General features: G+C 35.8%; 1 protein-coding gene across 3 annotated transcripts in view; it reads right to left on the bottom strand.

The window, feature by feature from the left end:
- ube2f (ubiquitin-conjugating enzyme E2F (putative)) overlaps positions 1-26421 on the bottom strand; it is a 41864-nt gene that overhangs the window by 8296 nt on the left and 7147 nt on the right. Inside the window, exons 3-10 of one of the 3 annotated variants that reach the window (XR_532886.2) lie at positions 25097-25126; positions 23400-23465; positions 16462-16529; positions 13887-13957; positions 13569-13626; positions 7972-8042; positions 7728-7760; positions 6535-6597 (exon numbers count right to left, since the gene is read on the bottom strand). Coding sequence is in view for 2 of the 3 variants with exons in the window: in XM_008402372.3 (XP_008400594.1) it covers positions 6535-6597; positions 7728-7760; positions 13569-13626; positions 13887-13957; positions 16462-16529; positions 23400-23465; positions 25097-25126 (389 nt within the window). In the remaining variant the exon portion in view is untranslated. The remainder of the gene's footprint in view (positions 1-6534; positions 6598-7727; positions 7761-7971; positions 8043-13568; positions 13627-13886; positions 13958-16461; positions 16530-23399; positions 23466-25096; positions 25127-26421) is intronic. The other 2 variants (XM_008402372.3, XM_008402380.2) reach the window with 2 other exon arrangements.

Genomic DNA, 26421 nt, shown 5'->3' on the forward strand with positions numbered 1-26421 from the left:
ATTGACTTTGTCACAATTAGGGCTTCTTACATGTGTTTTTTTAGTTCAGGTAACAAAGTAGCACACTAAGAAACATTGTCCTAAACTGACATGTAGATGCCCAGAAACTAAAGCGTCAAAGCAAAGTGGGAGAAAACAAAGAGATGATCTAATTAACATCACATAAATTCAATTAGAACAACAATCAGTGAAATAACCCATTTAATGACATCACATAAGCAACACATTCCCCTTTGCTTTGTTTCAAAGTTTTCTTTCAGCAGAAAAGTGGCTGAGATGGCAAATTACTAACTTTGGTTGGGCTGAATGTACTAAGTAAATAAAACCTTCTTTTCTCTGGACCTTTTCACTAACAGCAGGTTGTTATGCCCATCCAGAGTTATGTACAGGTTTTCAAAATGCATGAGCCAGATCACAGACATCTGGAGGTAAATTAAACCTCATGGATGCAAACACTCGCTTTCCAAATGAGAATAAAGCTCAACTAGAGCCCACAAGATGCTACATTTAACATGAAGCAGACACAAAAATCAAGAGTGATTTAAAGGCAGAATGTAAGTTGCAAAATGGTGGATTTGAGCTTTTGTCACATTTGGATTCACACAAGAATATTTTTATACAAAAAAACAATTTTTTCATTACACTTTTTACTGAAAAGCAGTGATTCAAAAATTGTGATTCAGCAATGACTGCTGCAACAAAAACAAAAGAAGGTTTCAATGAGAAAACAAATGCTACAATGAAAAGACATGTCTCAGTTGAACTCCTTTGTTCAAAACTAGCAGTGGTTTATCTATAATCTATTCTATCTTAATTGACTCCCATTGGTTTATTCCATCAACTATCACAAAGTAAGAGGTGAGGAATTGCAGTTCCAGTCCAAAAACAGTAGTAGTACTTTCATAACAACATCAAATCAAAGGTAAAAAAAATGTAATAAAGTAGTAAAACAACCGTTGCACCAACGTTTGTAGGGATGGGGGAATTAATTAAAACCTCTGTCCAGGGCTTTTGAAAACTAACAACTAACTTGTGATAGCAAGAATTTTAGTTAATTTCACATTATTCCGTCATATTTGGGGTAGAATTAGGAAACTCTGGGCTTCAAAATTAGAAAGAAGTTGAATGAAACAATGCTGCAAATGTGGTTCAATTGACTGCAGACGTCTAAGCTTTTACCAGCTGTTTGCAGTTCAGTTCATAAAAAGTGTCAGCTGTTTTATTAATGATTGTTCTTAATTATGAATCCTTGTTGAAGTGGTGCACCCTACTCCAGCACTATTAATCGGGTGACCACAACTACTAACTGTAGTCTAAGGCAGCCTTTACAAATTTGACAGGGAATAATAATGAGTCTGCTTACATATTTAAAAAGAAAAATACATAAATATTTGTAGATAAACAGTCTGCAAGCACAGCAAAGTCTAAGGGAACCTAAAATAAAACCAAGTAAGGTTTTAATAATTAATGGAGGAGAGCAGTTTGGTGACATATTTTTTTATAGAACCAGTTAAGAACTGGTTCTGCACTAGCTCTGATCTGACACTGAAATCATGTCTATTAATCAGACTGATTTATGCATAATGAAACCAAATATTTATCCTTTCAACGCAATCACATCAGAGAAATGTATTAGACCTCAGGATAAAAGTTGCCCAGTGATAAATAAGATCTGATAATGTGTAAATGCAAGGGCTAAAAACACCAAAGAGGTTTATCTGCCACTACTGCATCTGCCACAATATATGAAATATAAAGAGAGACATTAGGTGACCAATTCAAATGACTGTATTTGACAGCGATATCAAACAGTGGCTATTATAATGTACATTTGTGACTTTTTTAGGTTTTCTTTTAAACTTAAATACAGTATTGAGTGAAACCACAATAACAAATTCATGTTTGTTTGTTTTTTAACTGAACAGGTAACTTGGTATAAGAAACAGCCGTTTTTGTACCAGCTGAATAAATGCATCCTAATAAAATGCTGCGGTTTTCTCAAGTAAAGGTGAAAACAGCAGAATGTGTTCAAGGGCTTTTCACACATCTTCAACGGGGGTGCCAATTATTGTGGAGGGCGCTGTGTCTGCAGAAAACAAAAGCAATAATAAGATCTGTTGTTATGCTGCAGTTTGGTTTAGACCTCTCAAACGCACATTACCCCATGCACCATTCACTGCAGGAGAGAAAAAAGTGAGAGAGCACACAAATCTAACTAAAGACTCAATTATCTGTGAAATATGTTATAACCAAGTCTGGTTTACCTGCAGACACATATTTGAGCATCTGACTTGCCCCCACAGTGCAGGAACAGTATTTTCAGTGGTTTGTCAAAGACAGATCATCTGTAATGTACTTTCATAGTATAGAATAATCCACTGAAACTTGACCAGATGTTGTTGAGTTGCAAAGAGTTAAAGACTGCATACCCAATAAGTGAGCTCTGTTTCTGTTTACACACTGAGACAAAGAGGATCAATGTGGTCTACCTTTGGTACCCTAATGAGGGTCTACACAGGCCCACAGAGTTTTGAGCTGGCAGGAGGAAAGCTGATGAGGGGAGCAGAGCTCCAATCAGGATGGAGTAAATGGATTGTGTGTCAGCGTGCTTGATGTGACTAAATCTTGATGAAAAGCTAAACCACACGAGATAACTGATGAGGGTAGAGACCAGGACAGGTGGTCTCAGCAAACGATCGGTATAATTAGTGGAAATGTGCAGATTTTATCAGGAAAGGAGGAAGTGAACTGTGGTGCTGAGGCAGTTACAGATTCTCCGAGGTGTTATACTTGAACAGAAGGTGAACAGATGCTCCATATCACATCAGGGTTTAGGGCAAAAAACTTTTTCAATCCTTGTGTTGCAAGTACCAATGCGTACTTTTCATTACGGTGAGGACAGTATGAGACTTCTTCACCTGTTTCACTGTAGTTCAGTTTTTACGGCCATTTTTGTATAAATATTGCAGCTAGATATTGATAAGCTCTGCCTGTACCATTGTTCGCTTCCACTTGATTTATGTTGTTAAAATAGGACTAGCAAGATCAGCTAAGCAACAAAGTTATACACTTGTATAATGTTGTTTAATGGCTAGATTTTAAGCTAAAATCTGGCCAATCAGAACAATCAGAAGAGTTATTACAAACACCTGGCAAATACGCCCTTTAAACACAGATAGCAAACACAATTTTCCTCCCAGAGCAAACAGATGGGAGGAGAATGGGTAGCAAATGGGTCTGCAAATAAATGGAAATGCCCACAATCAGAGCTATACGCTCTCAATCCGTAAATGTGCTGTTGAGACTGCTTAACACCTTCCTCTGGGTCTTTGGCAGTAATGTGATGCCATAGTATTTGCCTTACTTAAATGTTGTGCTTTCTAGTCTTTATGTATTACAGAGTGGATACCACAAATACCATTTATAGCTATAAATGTGCAATTAGTGGTTTTGTGACACACAGATATTACTAAGATTATCTAATAAAATATAATCAAATGAACGGTTTGAATTTTTCAAAATGTTCCATTTAAGATGATGCTACTGCAAGAAAACACTCATTTACAGAAACCAATTGATGTGTTGAAGCTGGAGGGCAAATCAACTGCAGGCTGAAAATATACAGAGACTTCAATAAAAAAATGGAGTGGTGTTTTTATTACAACTTATAAATTAATGTCGTTTTAGTTTGCTGTTGACAGCATATATAATATACTTATAGTGGGCAATTTTCAGGCAGTGTAGGTGTTGTCAAAAGAGGAAGAAAAATCCATGTTTATTAAAATCAGAGATACCCAAAGAAAATACTTCCACAGCAAAAATAAAAAATAAAAATAAATAAATAAATACCTTAGTCGTAGATTCTGGGTGCCAGGAAACCAGATGGCAATCTGTCTGTCAAAATGCCCTATTTATATAAATACTGGGCAAAGATAATTGGTAAAAAGGACTTCAAATGTCAGTGTGTGTTTGCTTTTTAAAGTGCTCTTACAAATCATCAAACAGAAATGTTTGAAAGGATAAACGTAGTCTTCTCTGTCTGGCCTTGATTTAGTTTTAAAATAGATTAAAAATGTCCAGGATATCTAGAAATAGGATTTTAGATATTTATTATAGTACTCAAACTAGTTGTCAGAAATTGAAGTCGGTAACAAACTGCACACTAGATTCAGCCTCTGAGAATGCTACCTTTCAGCCACTTTAACCGGTAATGTATTCAGAGAGCAGCCAGAGGAGTAGCACCACTTTAAAAGCTCCAACACACAAAAGCAAATCCATCTACATATAAAAGAATTCACATACACACACACACACACACACACACACAACTCCCACACCTCTATCCGCTCACTCCTGAAGTTGATTATAGCACACTGTGACTCAACGGGAGGGGGGTCATGGTTGAACAACTTCATGTTTTCAGCTGTTGCGACTTCATAGAAGAACAACAGGACGGTGAAGCAGCTCTAAATATGCTCAAAATAGATTTACGTAACGCATTAAAAGAGGTTTGTTTTTAACGCTTCCATCAATCATCTTCAGATGAGCTCAGGTGTCGTACCGCCGGTAGTTCCTGCTACCAGAACAGACTTCGGATATTTACACAAGACATCAGTGTCTTAACATTTCTTAGTCCAACATTGCATCTTTTCTGCTGCGTCACAGCACATCAGACTCTGGTGGAAACAGAGAACGGAAATAGAAATGTAAGGTGCTGAGACACCATCCAGCAGGAGGCAGAGCACTGCAAAGCGTATGGTGTCTGCTTCGCTGCAGACCATCTCTGAAGTCATATGTAAGCCCCTAATGAACCTCCTGCGGTCCACCGACCAGCACCATTAGTATTACTGATAGCATGCAGAGAACTGGGATTTTAGAACTGAACTGTGAGCAAGAACCATATGTTTACTAGTTCTTGTGCTGCATAAAATGGACAAATCCAGCATAACAGCATCCAACACTGACAACATACTTGTCTGAGAGTAACCTAATGTTTTGTCAATGTAAAAATAACAACATTTTAACTTGAAGGGTCCAATAGGTTTGAAAAAATGATGGATATTTTGACCCCATTTGATCTGGTTGTTTCATATCTGACAAAGTCTAAATCTACAAAATTGTGAAGACGTAAAAATAACCTCATTATTCCTCTGATCAGTAGTAAAGGAATTAGCCGCTATGGTTAATAATAAAGCAAGTACAGTAAAAAAACATAATACTCAATTCATGTGTTAAAAAATCGTGTTAATAAAAAAGATTTTGTTGACCAAGGCAGTCAAAAACTAGTCAGAAACTATAGCATACTATTACAGTTCATCATCAAAGACAAAATTATGCAAATTTCAATAAAGAAATATGGCTTTAGCATCAGCGGCAGTATAATGAAATGAAATAAAGTTTAGAATTGTTGATTACTTTTGCCCTTCATTTCTTGACTACATTACTTAATCTTCATTAAGGTTTATGACTATTTATCTGCGTACAAGTCTCTTCACTTAGACCTTCAGCTGCTGCCTGACTCAGTAGAACCCAGAGTCCGACTGCAGAAAACAGGAGCTCAGATCTTAACACTGACAGCGTAAAGATCCCACCTGCTGTTTTTCTAAAACTTTAAAGCCACTTGAACTGTGAATTTATGGTACAATATTATTTTTACAATTGCCACATGACAAATCCTGGCTCCCTCAGTAACAAACAAACTGGGATTTATTTTTGATTGTGTAAGAATAACGATCTCATAAATTTAAGATAGTAAGTAGGTATTTTTGGATGATATGACATTACCCCATAAAACCTTCATAACCTTTGAACCTTTTCTCATAAAAACTGAAAATATCAATACTTTTGCAAGATAGACTACTGCTAATTTGTGCATCGATTACTCATCCTTATCCTGTTTGAATCAGATTGCTTTTTAATGCACTGTAAAATTTAGAGCAGAGGGAAAGAAAGGATTTAATTAATCCTGAAGAATGGTTTCCAGATGGTTTCACTGCACAAAGCTTCAACACCATTACGCTGAATTAAGCTGATCAATTCCCACAGCAGTAAAGAGCGCAAGATCCAGGGACCTGCTTTAATATGATTATTTGATTTGCAAACTGAACCTCCTGTCGTCTACTGTAGAGTTACCAAATTTAGCAGCAGTGCGTGGCCAAGTGTCTCCCTGTGAACACAGCCTTGGAGTGTCCACAGTCACTGTGTTCCCAGAAAGGCAGCTTCAGCCCACTACACCAAACTAAAGCATTTCTATTATCACATTACACCTCCTACAACAGCAACTAAATCCCATGGTGTTTCAGAAAAAGCTGCAGCAGGAAGTGTCGCAGCTGCACGGTGATGATCTGGTTTAAACAGATTTTTATGCAGGTTGTTCACACAAGCAGATGTAAAATTTATTAAAAAGACTGCAGGCGATTCTCAGAAATTATGCAAAAGTGAATTAAATGCATTTAAAAGTCCACAATCCTTGCTTGCAGCATCTCCTAATGTGATGATGAAAAGAGACCTAAATTCGTCCTGACTGTACCTCACCTTGTCTCTCAGATGATGTTCTGCTGCATCGATGTTCAGTGGGTCGTCAAAGTTCAGCAGGTCCTGCAGAAGAATAGGAAAGGTAAATTAAGAGAAGGCCTGATTAAAAATAACCACAATAATAATAATAAAAAGTACCACAGCAGAGATGTTGAGTCAAACATTGAAAAACATTCATCACTTCTAAACTATTTGTGCCTAGGGGCTCTGTCATTTTATTAGCATACTTTCAGGACTCAGCTCTTCATTCTGTGGGTCAAATGTTGTTAATTAGGAAAAGCTGTCGTGGGAAATAAAATCCACTTCAACACCACCAACTGTGTGTAATGTCACCGCAGCGCCTGTCACTGCGACAAACAAAACGGTTTAATAACACAGTCGCCTTAGCGACGCCACACACAACAAGAGAGGCAGGCGTGCTATTAAGAGATAAAAAGAGAGGACGGCCTGGGAGGTTATTTCCTAATAAAGTGGTAAGATCACCATTATCACCATGAACACAGTGCTAACCTCAGGGTAAGAACAGATATTTTCAACAAATAATCAATAAAAAGTCTATTTAAATTTGTATATTCAATCATCAGTTGTGGTAAAGTATATGCTTGATTTATTATGTAGCATATTTGTCTTGTTTCAGGTAGTTTTTATGTCGCCTTTTGAATTTTTCCATTCTTTCATCAACAAGATATATTTTTAAAAGGTTAATCGTATCAGTATCATTTTCTTTTCACGAGAAACATAAAGTATAACTGCGTACCCCGAGGAGAGGTGGCAGTAGCGAGCTTCCTGAGCCGGGTGGCGTCTCCAAAACGTGACTTGCACTCTAATTTTCTCGGTTCGACCTCAAAGTTGCATCAAAGTGTTCTTCATAACGAGATTCATGATTTCCCCCAAGTCGGAATTTATGGTCTCAGTACATCTTTAAAGAGGGATTAACAGTGACCTTGTTTATTTGGATCTGGCTTTAGAATAACTCCATGTTAATACAATGAGAAACTTTGGCAGTGAAGATTTACTGGGGTCAAAAAATATTCTGTGACTGAATATTTGGAGTAATCCATTTTAACACTTCTTCAGTGGCCTGTTTGGGGGCCATTCAGCAGAAACTGCAGCATTATGTTAGAGTTTGGCTCCTGATGGTTGAAATTAGAGTTAAATGTGTCAATTTTACCATCAAAAAAAGTTTTACTTACAGTAAACAAGGAGTTCAATCCCCAGACCACATCCTAGAAAAGACAAGAGAAGAAATGATTCGCATTAAAATGTGTGCTTACTCGTGTAATTTCAATGCTAGAATCGTAAAATTAAATTAACATTTCTGTACTTTCAGTTCTAATTTCTACCTCTAGTTTTACAACGAGGACAGCACAATAAAAAAAATTAAATAAAAAAACTTACTGAATATCATGAGAACAATATTGACTGTAATCAACTCACATTTTCCTCACTTTCCTCTTCTCTATCCTGATAATGGTAGTCATCACAATTCCTCTTGAGCTCAATAAACTCTATTTAAAGTGTGGGTAACATGGGCACTGTGAGTTAATCTCACAAAAGACAACGGTGCATGCAGGAATTCACAGACTAAATAAATAGTTGTGCACTGCTGTGTGTTGTTTGGATTTAAGACCTGAGAGTCAGAACTGGAAATAAACAGTTTAATAATAATGGAAGCCATATTGGACTTTGGGGTCAAAATTGTTGATTATAAATCAGTTTAAAAATTGAGGATGCATTATTATATATTTTCTTACTAGGGACTCAGTTAATCTTAAATCCACGAGCAAATGGAGACACAACAAAGCCTGTTAAGCATAATCAGCTTTTGAAAACATGTTTACCTTGATTAGCTAAAGCCGGCTAAATAACACTGCATGCTGTAGGAGCAATTAAGACAAGCTGTGTATGTTGATAAGGATGATGTACAGATGTTAGTTGTGCCAAAGAAGAGTCCAGTTACACATTGTTTTTCAAAAGGCTAAGTTTCATTAATATGCAGCACAAGTAAAGCAGTAACCTTCACAGCCGTCTCTTCAACAGCTCGCTTAAAATAAAACATCATCTTGTCCATTTCTGTTATTAAATGACCCCCAGGTCCTGTGGGTTCTGGCTTGTTTTTCAAGTTAGCAGCAACTACAGGTGACAGGACTTATTTTCCATTTTCCTTTTAGCTTTTATTATCCTGACATTTCTATTCGCAGATACAGTTCAGACAGACGCGATTAATTTCCCAGCATTGATCAAGAATGAAAATAAAGACAAATAGAAAACCAATATCCTCCAGTTTTGCTTCAATACAAAGTAGCTTATTTTTAATTGACAATTACTTTTAATGTTTAGAAGCTCATTCATTCCAGATTGATTTACTCCATTTATATTCTAAGAATGATTCTAAGAGTCGTTCTGAACATCTGTTTTGTTCTGTCAATAATGGAAATTTCACGTTAAATGAGATGGATGTTTGTTTTTTTTTGTTTTTTTTTTAATCCTGTATGCATTCATGCATATTGAACAAACTTATTTCAATAACAAAATCAAAAAAATGTATATGCTACACAATGAATATTTTCACAACAAGATTTTCTAAATTACTCACAAAACTTTTTAAAAAAATCTGAAGTAAACATGAAGAAAATGATAATTACAGTAACAGTCAAAATGAAAGTGGGTGTCCAGTATATGTGGCCATTCAAATGCTTTATCTAATACCGATTCCAATGCATCTTATGTGCACAAAGAAGCATAAGAAACCCTTCCCTCCAGCAGCTGTTACACATTATAATCATCATTGATCTCAACAAACTTAAGTTTTTATTTTTCTGTTATTTACACAGTTTTCTCACTTCTTATAGTCTCTTATTTTTATGCACATATATGTTTAATGTACATCTTGTCAATTTTTCTACTTTAAATTAACCTGAGATGCACCGTATTGCACCATGCAGTATACTGCTTTTTATTCTTTTGTTAGACATTGTTGATTACAAATAAAGGGAGTTCTTGATCTCTGCACATTTGCAGAAACGTCTGGTATGAATTTTGTTTCAACTCAAATATTTTGTCATTTTCATCTTGAAGTAATTTAAAAATTATACTTTTCTGACTCTTCTCAACTATTCTGGATAAACAAATCATTTTGCAATCCTCAAATATTTATAATTTTCTCTCAAAAACATTTACTTGCTTGTCGATGGATGTGTGCAGACACCAGTTAATTTTACTGGCTACACTGGTGCACACTGCTTTCCAGAGATTGGTTAGATAAAATTCTACATGGAAGTTGCTGATATTAAACTGAAACAAGCTCTCAATTTTTTTTAACTCAGTTTAGCTATTGTCATTAAAAATAACTAAAGTTACAAAGCAGCAGAAAACTATCTAGAACTGGCTCTAAACAGTTTATTTAAATCGTGCCTAAAATGTAACTTTCATCAACATCTGCTCCCCAGGACTCTTGTGCACAAAGCAATCAATCAGAATGAGAATAAAAAACATTACAGGGTCAAAAGAAAAGCTTCATAACAACCTATGATATCTCATTAAAGTTCCCTCTTCAATCTGAGCTCAAACTCTTGCTTAATAAAACAAGTTTTGTTTATAATAAAAACTGTTTAATGTTTTATAAATGTTACATTTGTATGTCACAAAATAAAATCACATAGTAAACCAGGATCGAGTTCTCCAAATCTATCAAATTTATCAAATGTTTTCTGTTTCTGAGTATATACATGTATTTTTCACACCAGTTTTGTCAGTTTTATAACTTAAAAAAATTTATAAGACAAGCAGAATGAGCTCAGATTAAAGAGGATTGGATATGCAATATGCATGTCTTAAGAAGGAAAAGAAGCTTGTGCTTCATGTGTGGGTTGCAGTGGAGAAGAGTGGTGACCAGAGAACAGGGACAAACCACCCACTCAACACACATTCTGCTTAGCAGCTTTTGCACCTTTGTTTTTTGTATTTTTCCCACATATTTTTGTGCACACTCTGACACTGGGTGACACACCTGAACTCAAGCTCAACCGCTCACACGCCTATGACCACATCCACACCTACCTTTGACTAAACACAGGAGCGTTTTTCCAGAATAACAACAGCTGACAGAAAAGGCAACACATGTGTGTTGCTGATGTCTAAATAACTTTATCAGTCTCTTGGTTGTGCATTCAAAGGTTTTGACTCAAATTTCTTTACAGTGTTACTGATGGCTGGGACCATTTGTCAGAATAATAGGCTGAACCAGCACAAGTATTCTCACATTATCGTCCATCCAGCCCTGTGCTGTACAGTGAGCATACAGTTTTTAGTTTTTGCTAAATGAATTACAGACAAAAATCTCAAATTTTCCATTTTCTGTACATTTTCAAGGAGTGTTTTTGATTTTAAAGAAAAAAAGGAGAAACCAAAATCACACTGCGCTCATTTTAGAGAGAAGCTCTTTTCTCCTGTCAGATCCTCCAAACAGGCCATGCTGGTTTAGTTTTTCTAACTGTACTGTCATCTAACTGAGGCTTAGAGTGTTTCTGGGATTTTTTTTCTGATTTCTTTGAAAGATCCTACGCACGTCAGTTAAAAGATGTGCGCAATTTCTGACAAAACCATTCTTCATGTTGAATTAATTTGTGTTACACAAGGAAAAACATAATATGGGTGTATATAGTGAATTCAAATAAGAGGTACAGAATACTTTTATGGAAACTCTAAACTGGGTAATTTTCACATATCTGACATTATAAACAGTCAGTTAATCAAAACTGTGAATACTCTCAGCTTTATTTCCCAAAGCCCTATTATGACGCTTAGGGAATGTGGTATTATTGGGTTTTGTTTGAAACTTCTGAAACATACTTTTAGTCCCAAAGTAAAGGATCACTCTGAAATATTTGGGTAAAATTTGCTTATTCACAGGTTTCTTCAAAATCAAAATAAATTGAGCTTTGGATGCTGAAATACGTCAGAACAATGCTAATTGACAAGTTACTGGAGGCATTTACAAAGCAGCCAATCCAGGAGCGCCGTTCATTTTCCTCGGCTGAATCCCCAAGAGTAGAGATAACAAAGATTGTGGATGTTAGCTTCTGTGATAGTGATAGTGATAGTGCTAAAATTGTTTCCACTGTGCATATCAATGCATATTAAGGTATGTTTGGTGGCTGAACTATTAAAATAGGCAGTTACAAGAGTTTTTAGAGGGGGTCTCAAGTTTCAGCTTTTCGTGGGTGGCTGTAGTCCCTAAACCCCATAACACTGGGGGTCCACTGTATCCAAGTCCCAAAGGGTTGAGAAATATACATCACAATTAGAGCTAGTAGGAAAAAAAGGAATGCCTGTTCAAATAAACAAGAAGTAAAAGCAGTTGCAGTTCATTATAGCCCCCTTGTGAATTCTGGAGACCTTTCAATCCCAGAGGCTCTAATGGAAGACAAGACAAGGGGAAAACAGATGGCTGAACAGACAGCAGTACCTGTAAATGTGAGGATATGTTATATATATTTAAACTGAGTAGTAAGAATTGTTTCATGTAGACTAAAGTGAAACAAATATACAATGTCACAGCTATGAAACTATTATGCTTAAATATAATACCAATCAATTTAGCAAATAAATAAATAAATTTGCTTGTATTTTTTTTAGAGAAAATCGTGTCTCTTTTAAAAGTATTGTTATTGTTTTATGCAATTATTTTATGCATTTGATATATTCAGCATTTTAAACTATAATCTTTCAAACAATAGAAAACTCCAGAGAAAGTTGTTTTGCCCAGAACTATAAGAAAAGTGAGGACAAAACTGTGGAAAACTCCCAAATCATAAACTCTAAAATTTTGACAGAAACAGTTACTTTAGGGGTCGTCATAGATAGTTTGTATTCAAGGAGAAAACCAGCGCAGACACTGAGGAGAATGCTGATCTAGTCTTGGGTCTCTTTGGAGAAAAGCATCCAGTTTTAGCATGGAGGGCAGAGCTCCTTCCTTGTATCATAGTTTAAAGTCGTAGTTTCGATCAGAAGTAATTTTTGTCAAATCCTAAGTGAAGATCAAAGAGAGTGTCCTTGCTTTAAACCTCTTTTACTATTCTTTAACGGCTTGAAAAGGACAGCTTGACTGAACAGTAAACTTGAAAACTCAGCGAACTCTTTTAAATGCAAGTGAAAAAGTTTCCATTTTTAAGTTTACCTTAAACAACCCAGTGATAAGGTCGGAACGGATCCATAGAAAGCATCATGCCTTTACTTTCTGCTAAATGTCAAATATAGCAGTTTGGCAAAGCAACAGTGGCTCATTATATAAGAGGTGACACTGTCAATAGCAATGTTTCTGGTATTTCAGACAATGCCGTAATTACAACAAATATTAAGTCAATCCAGCAAGGGACCTTGCTCTCAAAGCTAAATGGGCTCGTCTGTTTCATCCTCTGAACATAAAACAGCCTTGCAAAAGAAGGTGATCTGAAGGTCACTGTAACCCAAATTAAAAGGTGAGCTTTTAATTTGAAAGTTCACCTCAAAATTGGGACAAATGAAAATGTTTTCAAAGCAAAAAAATCTAAATCTTCTGAGCCTGTTGTGAACTTTAACAACACTTTACAGTTAATCTCAAAAGTCAACACAACCCTTTTAAAAAACCACCATTTTTTGACTTGGAATAAATTAGACAACAATAAATAATATAATATAATATAATATAATATAATATAATATAATATAATATAATATAATATAATATAATATAATATAAATGAATATATTTTTACCTTGAAAGTGACGTTTGTCCTGTATAATTCAATTGACAAACACACTCAATGTGGAAGGAAAATAATGCTTGCTTTATTTCAGTTTTGGTTTATTTGTATTTAGCCTCCTCCATTCTGATGTACCAAGACAGCTACAACAGAACGGCTTAGATAAAAATAAATCGGTACATCAGAATGGCCCATACTCGTCTCTAATACAGATATTAATGGTACCAGTTTTCAGAAACTCTTCAAATTCTTTAAGATACGTAATTTATAACCACAATAAATGCATTTTACCTTTAACGTTCTAGTTGGTGCCCAACCTGTGCCGTCAATTGAATGTTCTCTCAATAAGCTGCAGAAAAAAAGAGACATGCAGGTCACTCTATTATCTGTTTTCTAACTGTATTAGGAATATCAATCAATTCCTGCTGGTGCTCAAACTAATTATGAAGGGACAAATTCCCTTAGAAAACTACAATTACAGCACCGGTAAAGTAATTTCCTTTTTTAATAGAAGAAAATGAGTTAGGACCTCTCTACAGAATACCAATTAAAACAGCCTAAACTATAAGGAAAAAAGTGACAGAATGGTACAAAGCCATAGAGGAATACCTCAAACAGATCTCTCCATTTTCTGTGATATTCGGATGCCATATTCTGGTCAGACATCTGACTTTAGGAGGCTGGAAAAAAATACAGAAAAAGCAAGAAATTAAAAGTTTATTAGGCCTTTGACTATATGGTTAATGGAGGACATAACGTGGTGTAACAGAACAGCAGTATTTCAGTGGAAGGTTTGTCACTGGTCACAATCACACAACAACAATTTCATATCAGTATTTGGCATGAACAACATCACCTAAAGGAGGTCTGGATGATCTAATACCACCTCTGGACTGTGGAATAGAGTCTCCAGGGATTCGTTTCCCCAGCAAAAAACAGTTGATTTTTATCTGGAAAGTTAAACACAGGCTCTTTGTTGTAGTCTTTGAGCCTTTCCTCAACAGATTTTTCCTCAGGATCTTCCATTGAGAGAAAGTCCTAGTATAGGGGGGAGTTTTAGCCATGTGTGGGAGTGCAACTGGTCACTAAGTATATTTAAATCTGTGTCAAAATTTCATTAATTCATGAACGTTTTCCTGTGACCAAAATTTGGGTTTCAATGACATTAGCCTTTTGTCTCTATTGCCTGGTTAACTTCTGGATCACTTTAGGTTCATTTCTAAACGGAGAAAGAGAAAGATGCTGAACAAGTTTAAAATAAACTCTCAATAGTGGTAAGTACGGAGGAAAGTAAGAAGGAAGTAAAGAGCAAAGTGTGACCTCTGGAAAGGAAGTGAAAAGAGGTTTATATTGATCGTCTGCATTCACCACAGGCTCACTGCACCAATTTACTATTTTTATAAGTCCTGACCTGGCATTCTACGCCAGCAGTTCCATGGGTTTTGCTCTTCTCCCAATATTACTCAGACAAGAGATGTGAGTTCATCTGGGTTGTGTTTTCACTGAAATACAGTATTGTAAATATAGTGTTAGAATGTCAGCATGTTAATGGTTTTAGCTGGAATTTCTTTTCAAATTTCTATTAAAATCAACTATGACAGGAATAATTATTTAATATATGATCATTACAATTTGGGATGTCATTTCTACGTTGTTGCACCAAACATAGATGTACTTAGATAAGTATTAAAATGTAAGAGTGTATATAAATAATCCTCTTAGAGACTGGCAGAAACCTTTCCGCACAGGATATAATATTGGGATTTTTGATTTTGGAAGTTATGATGTGTTTACATGCCATTAGACCACTTTTTGTTTACTTTTCTTCATTTTTAATGAACTTTCTTGTACTGTAGCAACTTTTTATGTTGTGTTGTGTTATTTTGACCTGCTGTCTTCTGGCTCATGGCACTCTGGTAAATTGGATTTTAAAACTCAAGAGTCTGTTTCTCTTAAATGAAGCATTAATAATAAATGAGAACATAAAGAAACCTCCAACCCTGAGAGCACTCGATTTAACTTTATGAGCAGATGAGCAGCTGCAGTGAACTCCAGTTTGTTTGTACAAAATAATGCGACATAAAACAAAAACTGAAGCTGCTTAGGCTTTAGTCTTAAGAAGTTATTACTTTAGTTGCCATTACTGACTCTGTGTGATCTAAAATGTTATTATCCTGTCTGCATCATGTAGAAATGCTCTATATGTTAGTACAAAACCAAAACCTCTTTTATTTCATCCATCCATCCATTTTCTTTCACCCTTGTCCCTCAGTGGGGTCGGGAGGTGCTGGTGCCCATCTCCAGCTAACGTTCCGGGCGAGAGGCGGGGTACACCCTGGACAGGTCGCCAGTCTGCCGCAGGGCAACACAGAGACACACAGGACAAACAACCATGCACACACACACTCACACCTAGGGACAATTTAGAGAGGCCAATTAACCTGACGGTCATGTTTTTGGACTGTGGGAAGAAACCGGAGTACCCGGAGAAAACCCACGCATGCACAGGGAGAACATGCAAACTCCATGCAGAAAGACCCCAGGCCGGGAATCGAACCCAGAACCTTCTTGCTGCAAGGCAACAGCTCTACCAACTGCGCCACTCTGCAGCCACCTCTTTTATTATAGTGTTGAAATAAAAACGAAGACAAAAACTGAGATTTTTTTATCCCATTCAATCAATGTACAATTCTTTCGGATATCAGTTTAATGCTCACCTTAGAGTAATGAAATTTTAGATACATATATTAGAAAAAAAAGCATTATTCTAGATTGTTGGTCCCTCCCTGAGATGATTTCTTCAGAAATAAAAGTTTTCATCTTGCACATCTCTTATGAAAGTTCAAGTAGTGAAATCTCTTACAGATCAAACAATCACTGACTTGCATATCAGATCCAGCAAGATCCTGCAGTAGATACAAAGACTAATTTTAGTGTCTTGCCGTCTTCTTTCAGGGTGGACTTCCTTGCATGGCTATTAGCAGCTGCTTTGAATTAGGATCTTTTCTTCAGCTTTAATTGTTTACAAAAATTAAATGAATTTCTCATAGTTGTTATAATTTAAGGTAAACGTCCACATTTCCAAATAAGTTTGAATAAAGCTTGACAGCCTTTCCAAATGTTTCACATGAAGATAAAAGGCCAACACCTAAACATCTGAAATAAAATATTCAAAACTACTCACCACCATGTTATAGGCTTCAGGGACATCTATTTCAAACTGAAACCTTCCACTTTGGTAGTAACCTTCATCTGAGGAGAGGAGAGAAAAAGAGCAATTATTAACAGACAGAAACAAATGTGTCTTTATTACAACAAAATCATTCCCTGTTGAAAAAGCATTCCATTATTACCCAGTAATTATGAAGGTTAGTTGTTCCTTCATCACCAAGAGATCAGACAAAGTGACCTAAAAACTGTTTTTTTTATCGCTTTAGAATTGGACTAACAAAAGTTATTGTGGTAATTACTGTTTTACAGCATCAAAACATTAAGAATAACTGAACATGTTTATTTCAGTAAATCTCTGTTTATTTTACTAGATGATCATTTATTAACCTTCACTGCCGGACTAACGGAGAACATTGGATCTAAAGAGGGCTATGCATTGATAGGAGCCACAAAATTGTTTCTAATTGCTAATTAATTATTTTGTTGCTTTTTGTGTTTGTTAATTTTGGCCATCAACACACACAAACACACAAAGTACTTCTCTTTCCTGAGTCTAAAAAAACTATTCTTCTTAATTAGCCAAATTAAATGTACCATTTTGTTTTTCTTTGGCAATTAATCTGATTAATCCCCAAACATGCGTTATTCTGAAGTGGGTTGCGTCTCATTTTGTCTTTTCTCAATTTTCTTGAGTAGTTTTGGTGCTTTCGTACATAAACAAGAAGGTGGCAGCTGCCACAGGATGTTTTATACCAACCTTTACTTCATACCCACCACATTTAATACCAAACTGTTTTCTCTTTGCTATGTTCTAAACATAATATTTTAGAAAGAAATGTGAAATCAAAGTCAAAGTCTGGTTTATTGTTAATGCATCAAATGTACTAAACACACAAATAATAAAAATTTTATTTCTTGTCGTGGTTTTTTTCTTCCCACGAAGTATTAAATTCATGATTTTGAGGTTGTCATTCTCATAACATCTTCTATATAAAAATTTGTTTAGAAAAACTGTTTCCAAAGATTTGTATCTTCTTAAATTGGCACAGGATACAAACTGTGGAAATACAAGTATTTTCACATTCAAAGATCTGAAAAACACTAAAATTGTATTCTACACTTTTCAAGATGGTGCAGGAACCCAGAACATGTGTAAGTGGTGATCAAGAGACTAGAATTTTGATGGATGAATAAAAGAAGGAGCAAGAGGAAGGCACAAAACCACGAACATCCTCTGTATAACAGCTTCGGTAAGATGAAATGAACAATCCATGACTGTCTGCAGCAGGCAAGAAGAACAATCAGACATTGTTGTTAAGAAACATTTGACTTTTAAAACTTTTACTGCTTACTCCTCAGACTGGCTTTGATATTTATTGTTACTGAGAGCACTCTGCCGCTCATATTTATAAGAGCAACATTTGGCCTAAAGGCTGAAAAATTTAATCTTGAACTTAAAAAAAAAAAACATAAATAAGACAGAGATCCAAAAAGAAGTGTATCTTTTTTTTGCATTTCTCCAAACAGGGACTTGTCTATTCAATAATTTTGTTTGAATTCAGCAAGAGAAAAGAGAGACAGCAAGGCATTTAAATAATTCACACCCCTCATAAGTAAATCATACAAGTCAAAAGAGGATTCATTGTGAAGACTTTCAAAACACTTCTACTTACCGACTAGAGGGGGAAATCATTTCTAATAATATGAAAGGATAATATGCACATTTTAAAAACTGAGTTCACGCTTAAGCAGATTTATGAAAAAATATGTCAAATCAAATGGGATACAATTTATCATCATCATTTAAACAGGACATGTTTCTAAAAGTTACAGAACAACACAACCTCTGCACTTTTGGTTTTAAAAGATGTAATCTTTGTATCTATCAGACGTAACTATGACTATAATTGTCCATATTTTTCATCTTTTGTTCCATTTAACTAAAATACTTTAATTAGATGCAACCTCTTGCTGAGCCTTCTAAAAATCCCCTCCCTCTGCATCTCTATGGTGCAATATGCAAAACAATATGCCTTTTATTCACATGCAAAACAGCAGAAAGACACGTCGTCCAATACAGAGACACATCTAGTCTTCTGTCCAGTTTCCCTTTCATTAGAGTCCTGGTTAAACTGTGAATAAAAGATGGGTCAGAACATGTTCACCTCGCAGTGTTGCTGGAGTCCCCATCCTTCAAAGACTCAGAGCCTGACGCCACAAATAAGAACCGTTTTAGTGAAAAAAGAAACTAAACTGGGAGAAGCAGGAGGAGACAATTAAAACTGCAAACAAATGCATAAAAGTTTATTTTTCCCCCCCGTTTGTTTTTGTACAACCAGACAAAATACAAAAATAAGCCCGTTTTCATGTTTGTTCCATTTTCCACATGGGCTCCAAGCAAAACACCGAGAGGAAGTGGAACAATGTGCAAATGTAACAAGGAGTCTCCAGGCCCTTAACTGCAAGTGTGGGGCTGCTGCCTTACACACTTTTCTGCTGACCAGAATGATTCTTCAGACCCGCTCATCAATACTTGGATAGACACAGTAACACGTGGTGTAAATTCCAGCACAAAAACAGGACACAGAAAGCCTCATCCATCATCCAAGGTGCCGTGAAGGAAACATTGTTATTTCCACGCTGTACTTTGAAAAACATGTCCTCCTCATTTTGTGCTTCCCTGCAAGCCATCGTCTGTATTTCACGCCGTGAGAGCATGCTTCCAGCTGAAACCCCCCACCGTGATGTTTTCCTGCATGCTTCTGAATTCATGTGAGAAGACCCCTCAATAATAGTCTAATAAAATAGAGTTTGTGAATAAAACATCAAGCTAAAGTATTTTTACCCATGAAGGTCTTTCCACATTTTGCTATATTGTAGTCACCTGAAGTGATTGATCATCAAGATATAAAAAAAAAACATAGATAATCCTTTTCTTTCAGAGAAAGCAGGTATTTCTGTTTGTCCATCTATCCATCAGAATAATTGATTTTCACGGCACTGAACAACTTTTAGTTAAACAGAAACAAAACTGCAAGGGTCAGCATGCACATTTTTTTATTATTTGCATGCCGACTCTAATTACGGATCAGGTCAGTAGTAATCTGGGTGCAGTGATGGATTCAGACATGAACCTTCAGAGTCACATAAAGACAAAGTTGGCCTTTTATCACACGAAGAACATTTCCAGGATTAAAGGACTAATGAAAAACTCATCCATATGTTTATCTTTAGTTGCACTGATTACTGCAACAGCCTTACAAGTCTGTCTAAAAAGAAAACAGCTGATCCGTAACGCTGCTGCTCATGTCACTGAACAGCTTAGCAACAAAGTACACTAAAGATTTGGTTCTGGTTCTGCATCCAAAGAACCAGAACCAAACACGGAGAAGCAGCATTCTGCTTCTATGCGCCACAAATCTGGAACCAACTTTCAGAAAACTCTAAAACAGCTGAAACACTGAGTTCCTTTAAATTAAGACTAAAATCCCATTCGCTTAGAGTTCCCTTTGATTATTAGTAAGTGGGAAATGTATCAACATATTTGATGTAAATTTGCTTGATGATTTTGATGACAACATTTTAAAAAAATTATATGTACTGCTTGTTTCATATTTGGTGAAACAAGCACCAAAGTGCTTTACATTTTGTGATGTAAAGCACTTTGAACTGCCTTATTGCTGAAATGTGCTATACAAATATACATTTTTGACTATTTATTCCTTATTTACCCCAATTCTATCCAAACTTGTGCAGTAGCATTTTGCTGAACCCATACCTAAAGCCTTAACCCAAAGTGTTGAATAAGAAAAGTTCAGATATAAGTACAGACCATAAACTCCAATATTACTCCCACCAGGTGCTGTTCAAATGAAGCAGAATGACATGATGTTACTGAGGAGACGGCTGTCTTGAATCAGATGACTTAAAATGACAGGAATACTTATCTGTTTTAATGAGCAGAATAGAGGCAGTTTCAATTAAAACTGCGTGTAAATAAAATCATTATGAGTCACTCATGGCACTCCTATTTGCTGCTCAAGTAACGCTGAGCTAGAGTAAGCAGCCCATTGTGGCCCTGAGATATGTAAACGATAACAGGAGCATGAGAAAACAAAACAAAACAAGACGACACAAAGAGAAGACGCAAGAAAAGCTCGCAATGCCGTAAGCTGTGTATTCTCTATATAACAAGTCAACATGATTTTACCTTCACCACACAAGACAAACTAGACAGCTTGAGCCCCGGGGCAAGCTTCCCTATACTTTTGACTGTGGATAAAACTGATAAAACATCTACTGCAACTCAATTTAGAGAACTGAGACGCACAAAAATAGCAATCAGCATCACAGACACACATGATTTGATGTAATATTTTTCATTTGACTGCTGGTTAAGATTACAAATCCTGTTCTATAAACACACACATGCCTCGCAGCAAGATCTGAAGTGCTTCTTATTAAATTACTTTTCACACTGTGCTTGGAAATAAACACACCTGGCGGACTGATGAGTAAAGCGGAACAAAGTGCGTGACAACAGGAACAGAGTCCAAAACTGTGAGGTCTAAATCAGGAGGAGAGAGAAAGGAAGGCGGTGTGAACTGGGACGGCTGCGCCAGGGGAGGCAGTCTTTTTAAATAATTGAGCGAGTCTTTCTCTGAGAACTCAATCTCCATATCAATTCTGTTTTAAAAGAACAAGACACCAAACCTTTTCACTAATCGCTGATCTTTGCATTTTCTCCACAGATATTGCTTACGAAGTTCTTTCTGGCAGCTAATCTGAAGTCATGGTGCCAGTTTGAGTGACACAGACGAGACAGGATTACAAATATGCAAGCGTAATCGAACAGAGAAGAGAGGACGTCTGATCTAGTCCTACTAAGGTTTTGCTGTGGAACCACCTAATTTCAGATCCATAACAAGCTCTTTTTGCATAGGTGTGAGTTGATGACACCGCCAAACCTTCCCCTGATCATTCTCACCTCAAGAGACCCAACATGAGTTCTCATAGTGGAAATAGTTCCACTATTTCCCAGTAATCACACCAGCAGCTGTCAACCATCTATCTGATTTTTTTTGGATCCTCCTCCAGCCATGTGTAGATCTACCATCGTGTCCCTGATGTCCTTTGACAGCTCTTATGGTCTGTCTGTGGTGGCCGAGAGGTTAAAACGGAATAAAATTATCCTCTAGACTGATGGATTTTATACATAGAAGTTAGGGTGAGGCGCATCTACAAATAGCTATGTTTCCCTAACAAATGGAAGGAAAAAATTGTTGTTCTGCTGTCGAAAAAACACAATTTTGAAATTGCGGTGTTTCCATTAAATAGGATCCATAATTAAAATCAAACATGGATAAGTTTGTTCAAGCGATAAGTCATTAAAAAACAAGAATCACCATCATCCACCTACCACTTACTGTGATCTTCTTCATCTTTCTGCCTGTAGTAACATCTGGTTGTTGATCACATGACTCGTGTGATGCAAAAAAACTATTCAGTATACACATATTTTTATTTAGCCAAATTAACTACTTTATTCTAGTTCAAAAACCTTTTGAGAAAAACATGCTTTTTTCAAATTTGGCATGTTTTCATTAAGCAAACGTATTTTGGTAATCCCATTTTGCAATAATATGATCAGTGGAAACGCAGCTAAAGATAAATTGATTTACGTGCAACATGAGGCCAGAGCTAATCTGCAGAAGTTAGAATTCTGGTTCTTGCTAAATAAAACATAAATAAATAATTCAGCAGGGGACCAATCAGTTATTTTCACCTCTCTTAATAACAAATTAATTCAGTCATACTTAAAAGATTGTGAACAATGTGTTGTAAAACTATTTTTGTCAAATCTGAATCAGGAATCTCTTAAGGAATAATTTTACGTCTCATCCTCTTCAGCCCATATATTAATAGTCAACCAGAAATCTGTCCTTAAGTAAATTTGCAAACGTACGGCGACGACAGTGTCATTTACATATTTGGTAAAAGCTGTGAAGCAGCCAATGGAAAATTTAACAACACTTTACATAAAATACCAAGGTTTAACTACTCCTTCATGATACAAAGAAAACAAAGTTTATGTTTTCAGTTAATAAAGCTTCATAATGGTCCTTGCATGTTCAGACCAACAGGAATGCCGTTGAACGAGCATCCCAGAAAAAATATTTAGGAATAATTTTGAAAACTCAGCTAAATTCTAAAACCCATGTTACAAAAATTGGCAAAACTATAACATTTAACATAAATTGTTTTAAAATGTTCATGTTCAAAATGTTTCACTCTTGAGTTTTATCCCCTTTGCTGGCTGTGTTTTTAACTGGGCATGTTGTTAATATCTCTGTGTAATTAATTAATGACAGACAGACAGATATTTGTTCCCAGTTTCTAGTTTCTGCATAATACATTAACTGTTGGGCAGCTTTTTAAATGCAGGTAATGGAGAAGGTAACACTGGGTTTAGGCTGTGTTACAGTTTCCTTGTGACAGGTAGGGAACTGGAAGTGACAGGTAAGACAACCTCCAGAGACTTGTGTAATTCCACACTGGTGTGTTTGTGTTGTTCGACACTTGATAGGTAGCCCACTTAGCTTGGAAGGCTGCTGAGCATGCACAATGGACTTCACTATGGGCTTATCAAAGTGTAACCGTAATGTGGAAATACAGAGCAGGGCTCCAAGTGCCATTCAGTGAAAATGCGCAATTAGAAACAAAACAGCCAGCGGATGCACTTTCACTCTCGGCAGCATACTTAGACTCCTAACCTGAAGAAAAATCTTTATTCTCTTTATATTCAAATCCCTTGTGTACAACATGAGTGCATGTGGAAGTTTACCGCAATTCATCAGTTCAAACTTTCAGTTACGCAGGGACTAAATTTAAATATAAGATATCTGCATTTCTGAACATATTTGACAAGATGCCAAATGAGGTTGCTCTTACCAGGAGACACTGCAAGCTGAAAGTGATGCAACTTATTCTCATCTGGGAAACTGGCTTTGCATGTACCTGCACACAGTAAAAACAACAGTGAAAATGACAGCTGTCAGCATTTAGACTGAAAAGTTTGAATCATAACAGCAATGTGCCTTTGTGGTGTAAAAATCTGCACATATTTAACATGTTTTATCTTTATTAAAGCCAATTTAATCCCCAGTTTATCCCTAATATCAGCACCAAAAACGAGATTTATAGATTGCCTCTAGGTATCCCCATGGCACCATATTCCCCCCTGGTGTTCAAAGATCAGTACTGCAAGCTGAATGAATAAGAGCAATTATGTTGATGTATTTGACCATTTAAAGACAAACCATTTTTACTTAAGCTGAACTGTTATGGATGCCATCATGATAATGGATAAGCACAAAGCTGAACCTCTACTTTATTCCGAAACAGATTGAAGGAAAAGAGTGTTCGCCATTAATAACCCCTCATAACGCAAAAAGGCTAAATGTTTTTGACTCCAGTTTTGAGATGGAGTCAAAGTGGGGCCACGAATCCTTGAAAGTCAAAGAGACTGTCAGCATGTTGTACCACCCCAGGGTGACTTCAACCCTAATTCATACTAAAACTGCCATTTCCTTCCCTTGCTACTTACATTTTGTACCAGTTAGATTCTAACTGTTAGAACCAAACTATTTAACTACTTGTCGCTACGGTTGAAACAAGACATTTATATACACCTTTTGTCCTCTCTTTCTGAATTAAATCAGATCAAACTTCTCTTGTTTTAGGTCAGTCAGAATTACCTCAATTATTTCTATTTGCTAAATTCTACAATAATGCAAGAACCAATCTGTCAGATTTATTAATGTCTTCAAGATTACCTAACATACAGAATGATTTCTATGTCTTCAAACACTGAATACAGTTTTTACTCAATGTTACCAAACGCTAAGGAAATATATGCAAACTTCTGATTTTGAAGATAATCAATTAATAAATATTTCAGTTTTTCTCATTATTGCGGCATTTAAAAACTAGAAATAATTCTGGTAATTCTGACCTAAACAAGAGAAGTTTGGTCTGATTTAACTTGAAACAGTGAAAAAGGGTGCAAGTGTCTTTTTATTTGGTGTGGGTAAAATTCTGGTTTCAGCTGTAGGTATTTTTCCTGTATCACAGAGATCAATATTCCAGAAAAACTGCACAAATATTCTGTATAATTTAATCTAATTGTATAAAATATATTGAAACTGTGCATTATACCCCGTTATCATGTAGTTTGAGCCAGTTGACTCATGTAACATGTCAGATAACAAGTTATTCTTTTGATTTTAGGATACCATAGAAAGTAATAAGTCCCTACAGACTTACTGTCCACATCTTGATGCTAATAATTTAGTTTTGTCTTCATTAAGAAGGATTAAAGTGACGAGGGCAGTTGCTGTGCAGAAATGAAGAACACTAGTCTTTCGAAAGCTTACAGTAGATTTCCCTAGATTCCAAAAAGAATCAGTTCAGTAACTAAAAGGTGACTCCCACCTCAAAGTATTAAAGTAAAGATGAAGAGCATATGTGAGCTCTGACAGCCACGTCCCTTAACTCAGAAAGAACTGATGATGGTTTCATTCTGCTCCCAGTTTCAGTGACTCTGCCTTAGGCAGAATGTGGAGCGGTAAAATATGCGGCATACTTACTAGGGAGATTGGCTTCAAGTTCTGCAACTTCTGTTGGGACAAAATAAGAACAATGAGTTAGAACAAAACAAGCTAAATATTGGGGATCTGTGAGTAGATCCTCAGTGGGTGCATTTGATTTAAAATAAACAGATGTGGAGCGTCTCTTTCTGTAACCACCGCTCTGTTGAGCTTGATGGGGATTATTCCTTTGTGTTTTGTGGTTCCTGAAGATTCAAAGTGTTTGGAACGGTGTGTAATTAGGCCAACAGCACAGAGAACTCACACTCCCACTCTTCTGGTTCATAAACGAAGTTTTTCCACATAATATCAAATGTGGGAACTGAATGAGAAAGGGGAAAAAAATGTCTTGCATGCAGCATAATGTTTCAGTGGGGAAAAAAACTGACTGGTGCAGTGAGACAAAAGATGAAAGTAAGAGCAGGAAAAAAAGGATGAAAAGCAGGAAAACAGCAGAGAGTTGATTTGCTGATGCTGGCTCTGGTTATTAGGTTCTGTTTTGCTAAACATATTCTCAGCCACTGAAGGAAAAGAACAAATTTGTTTCTCTGAGTTCTTTGTTTCTATATGCTGTTGTTGTCGTTTGATAAGACATTTCTATTTTTATTCATAAAAGTACATCTATTATGAATAAATCTAATTAAATTGATTCTCAGAGGAAAATTATTTTTGGTTTGTTATTTTTCTTATTATTTCACTTCCTCCCACCTACAGGAGAAAGCTAATTAACAGCTAAACAGCAGAGAGCTACTGCTTCACCTAATGAAGCTAGCAATATGCAGCAGACATTGAAAATGTACATTTGTTCATAAACAACAGTCATCTGCGATAAACTTTCGAATTCAGTCCAATAATAAAACCGCCATACACTTTCCAAAAAGACATAAATATATTTTCTCAAAATAAACTGTTAATTCATTTACTTTAAAATTTTTATTTATTTACTCACTTATTTAGCAAAATGTCTATTTATTTACATATCAACTTACAAATCTATAGATTTATTTGGATATTTTGAACATATATAAGAGATAACTTATTTGTTTAAATGTATTTAGCGAAAACATATTAAATAGTAAAGGTCTGTATTTTAATATGTCTTTTTTTGCCTTTAAATATTCACTTGAATATTTATTTAAGTTCTTCTTTACATAAAAAACTAATATTGTTTTATTAATTTACTTGATTAATTATTTACTAATTCTATTCACTTATTTAAAAAATGAAAATTTAATTAAATCAAATGTTATTTATTTATCGATTTATTTATTCAATTTGCAGCCCAAGTCTATGTTTTACTTCTGGAATAACAGGTGATATTTCAT

This window comes from Poecilia reticulata, chromosome 2 (assembly GCF_904066995.2).
Source record: "Poecilia reticulata chromosome 2, P_reticulata-male-v2, whole genome shotgun sequence".
Taxonomy (NCBI): Eukaryota; Metazoa; Chordata; class Actinopteri; order Cyprinodontiformes; family Poeciliidae; genus Poecilia; species Poecilia reticulata.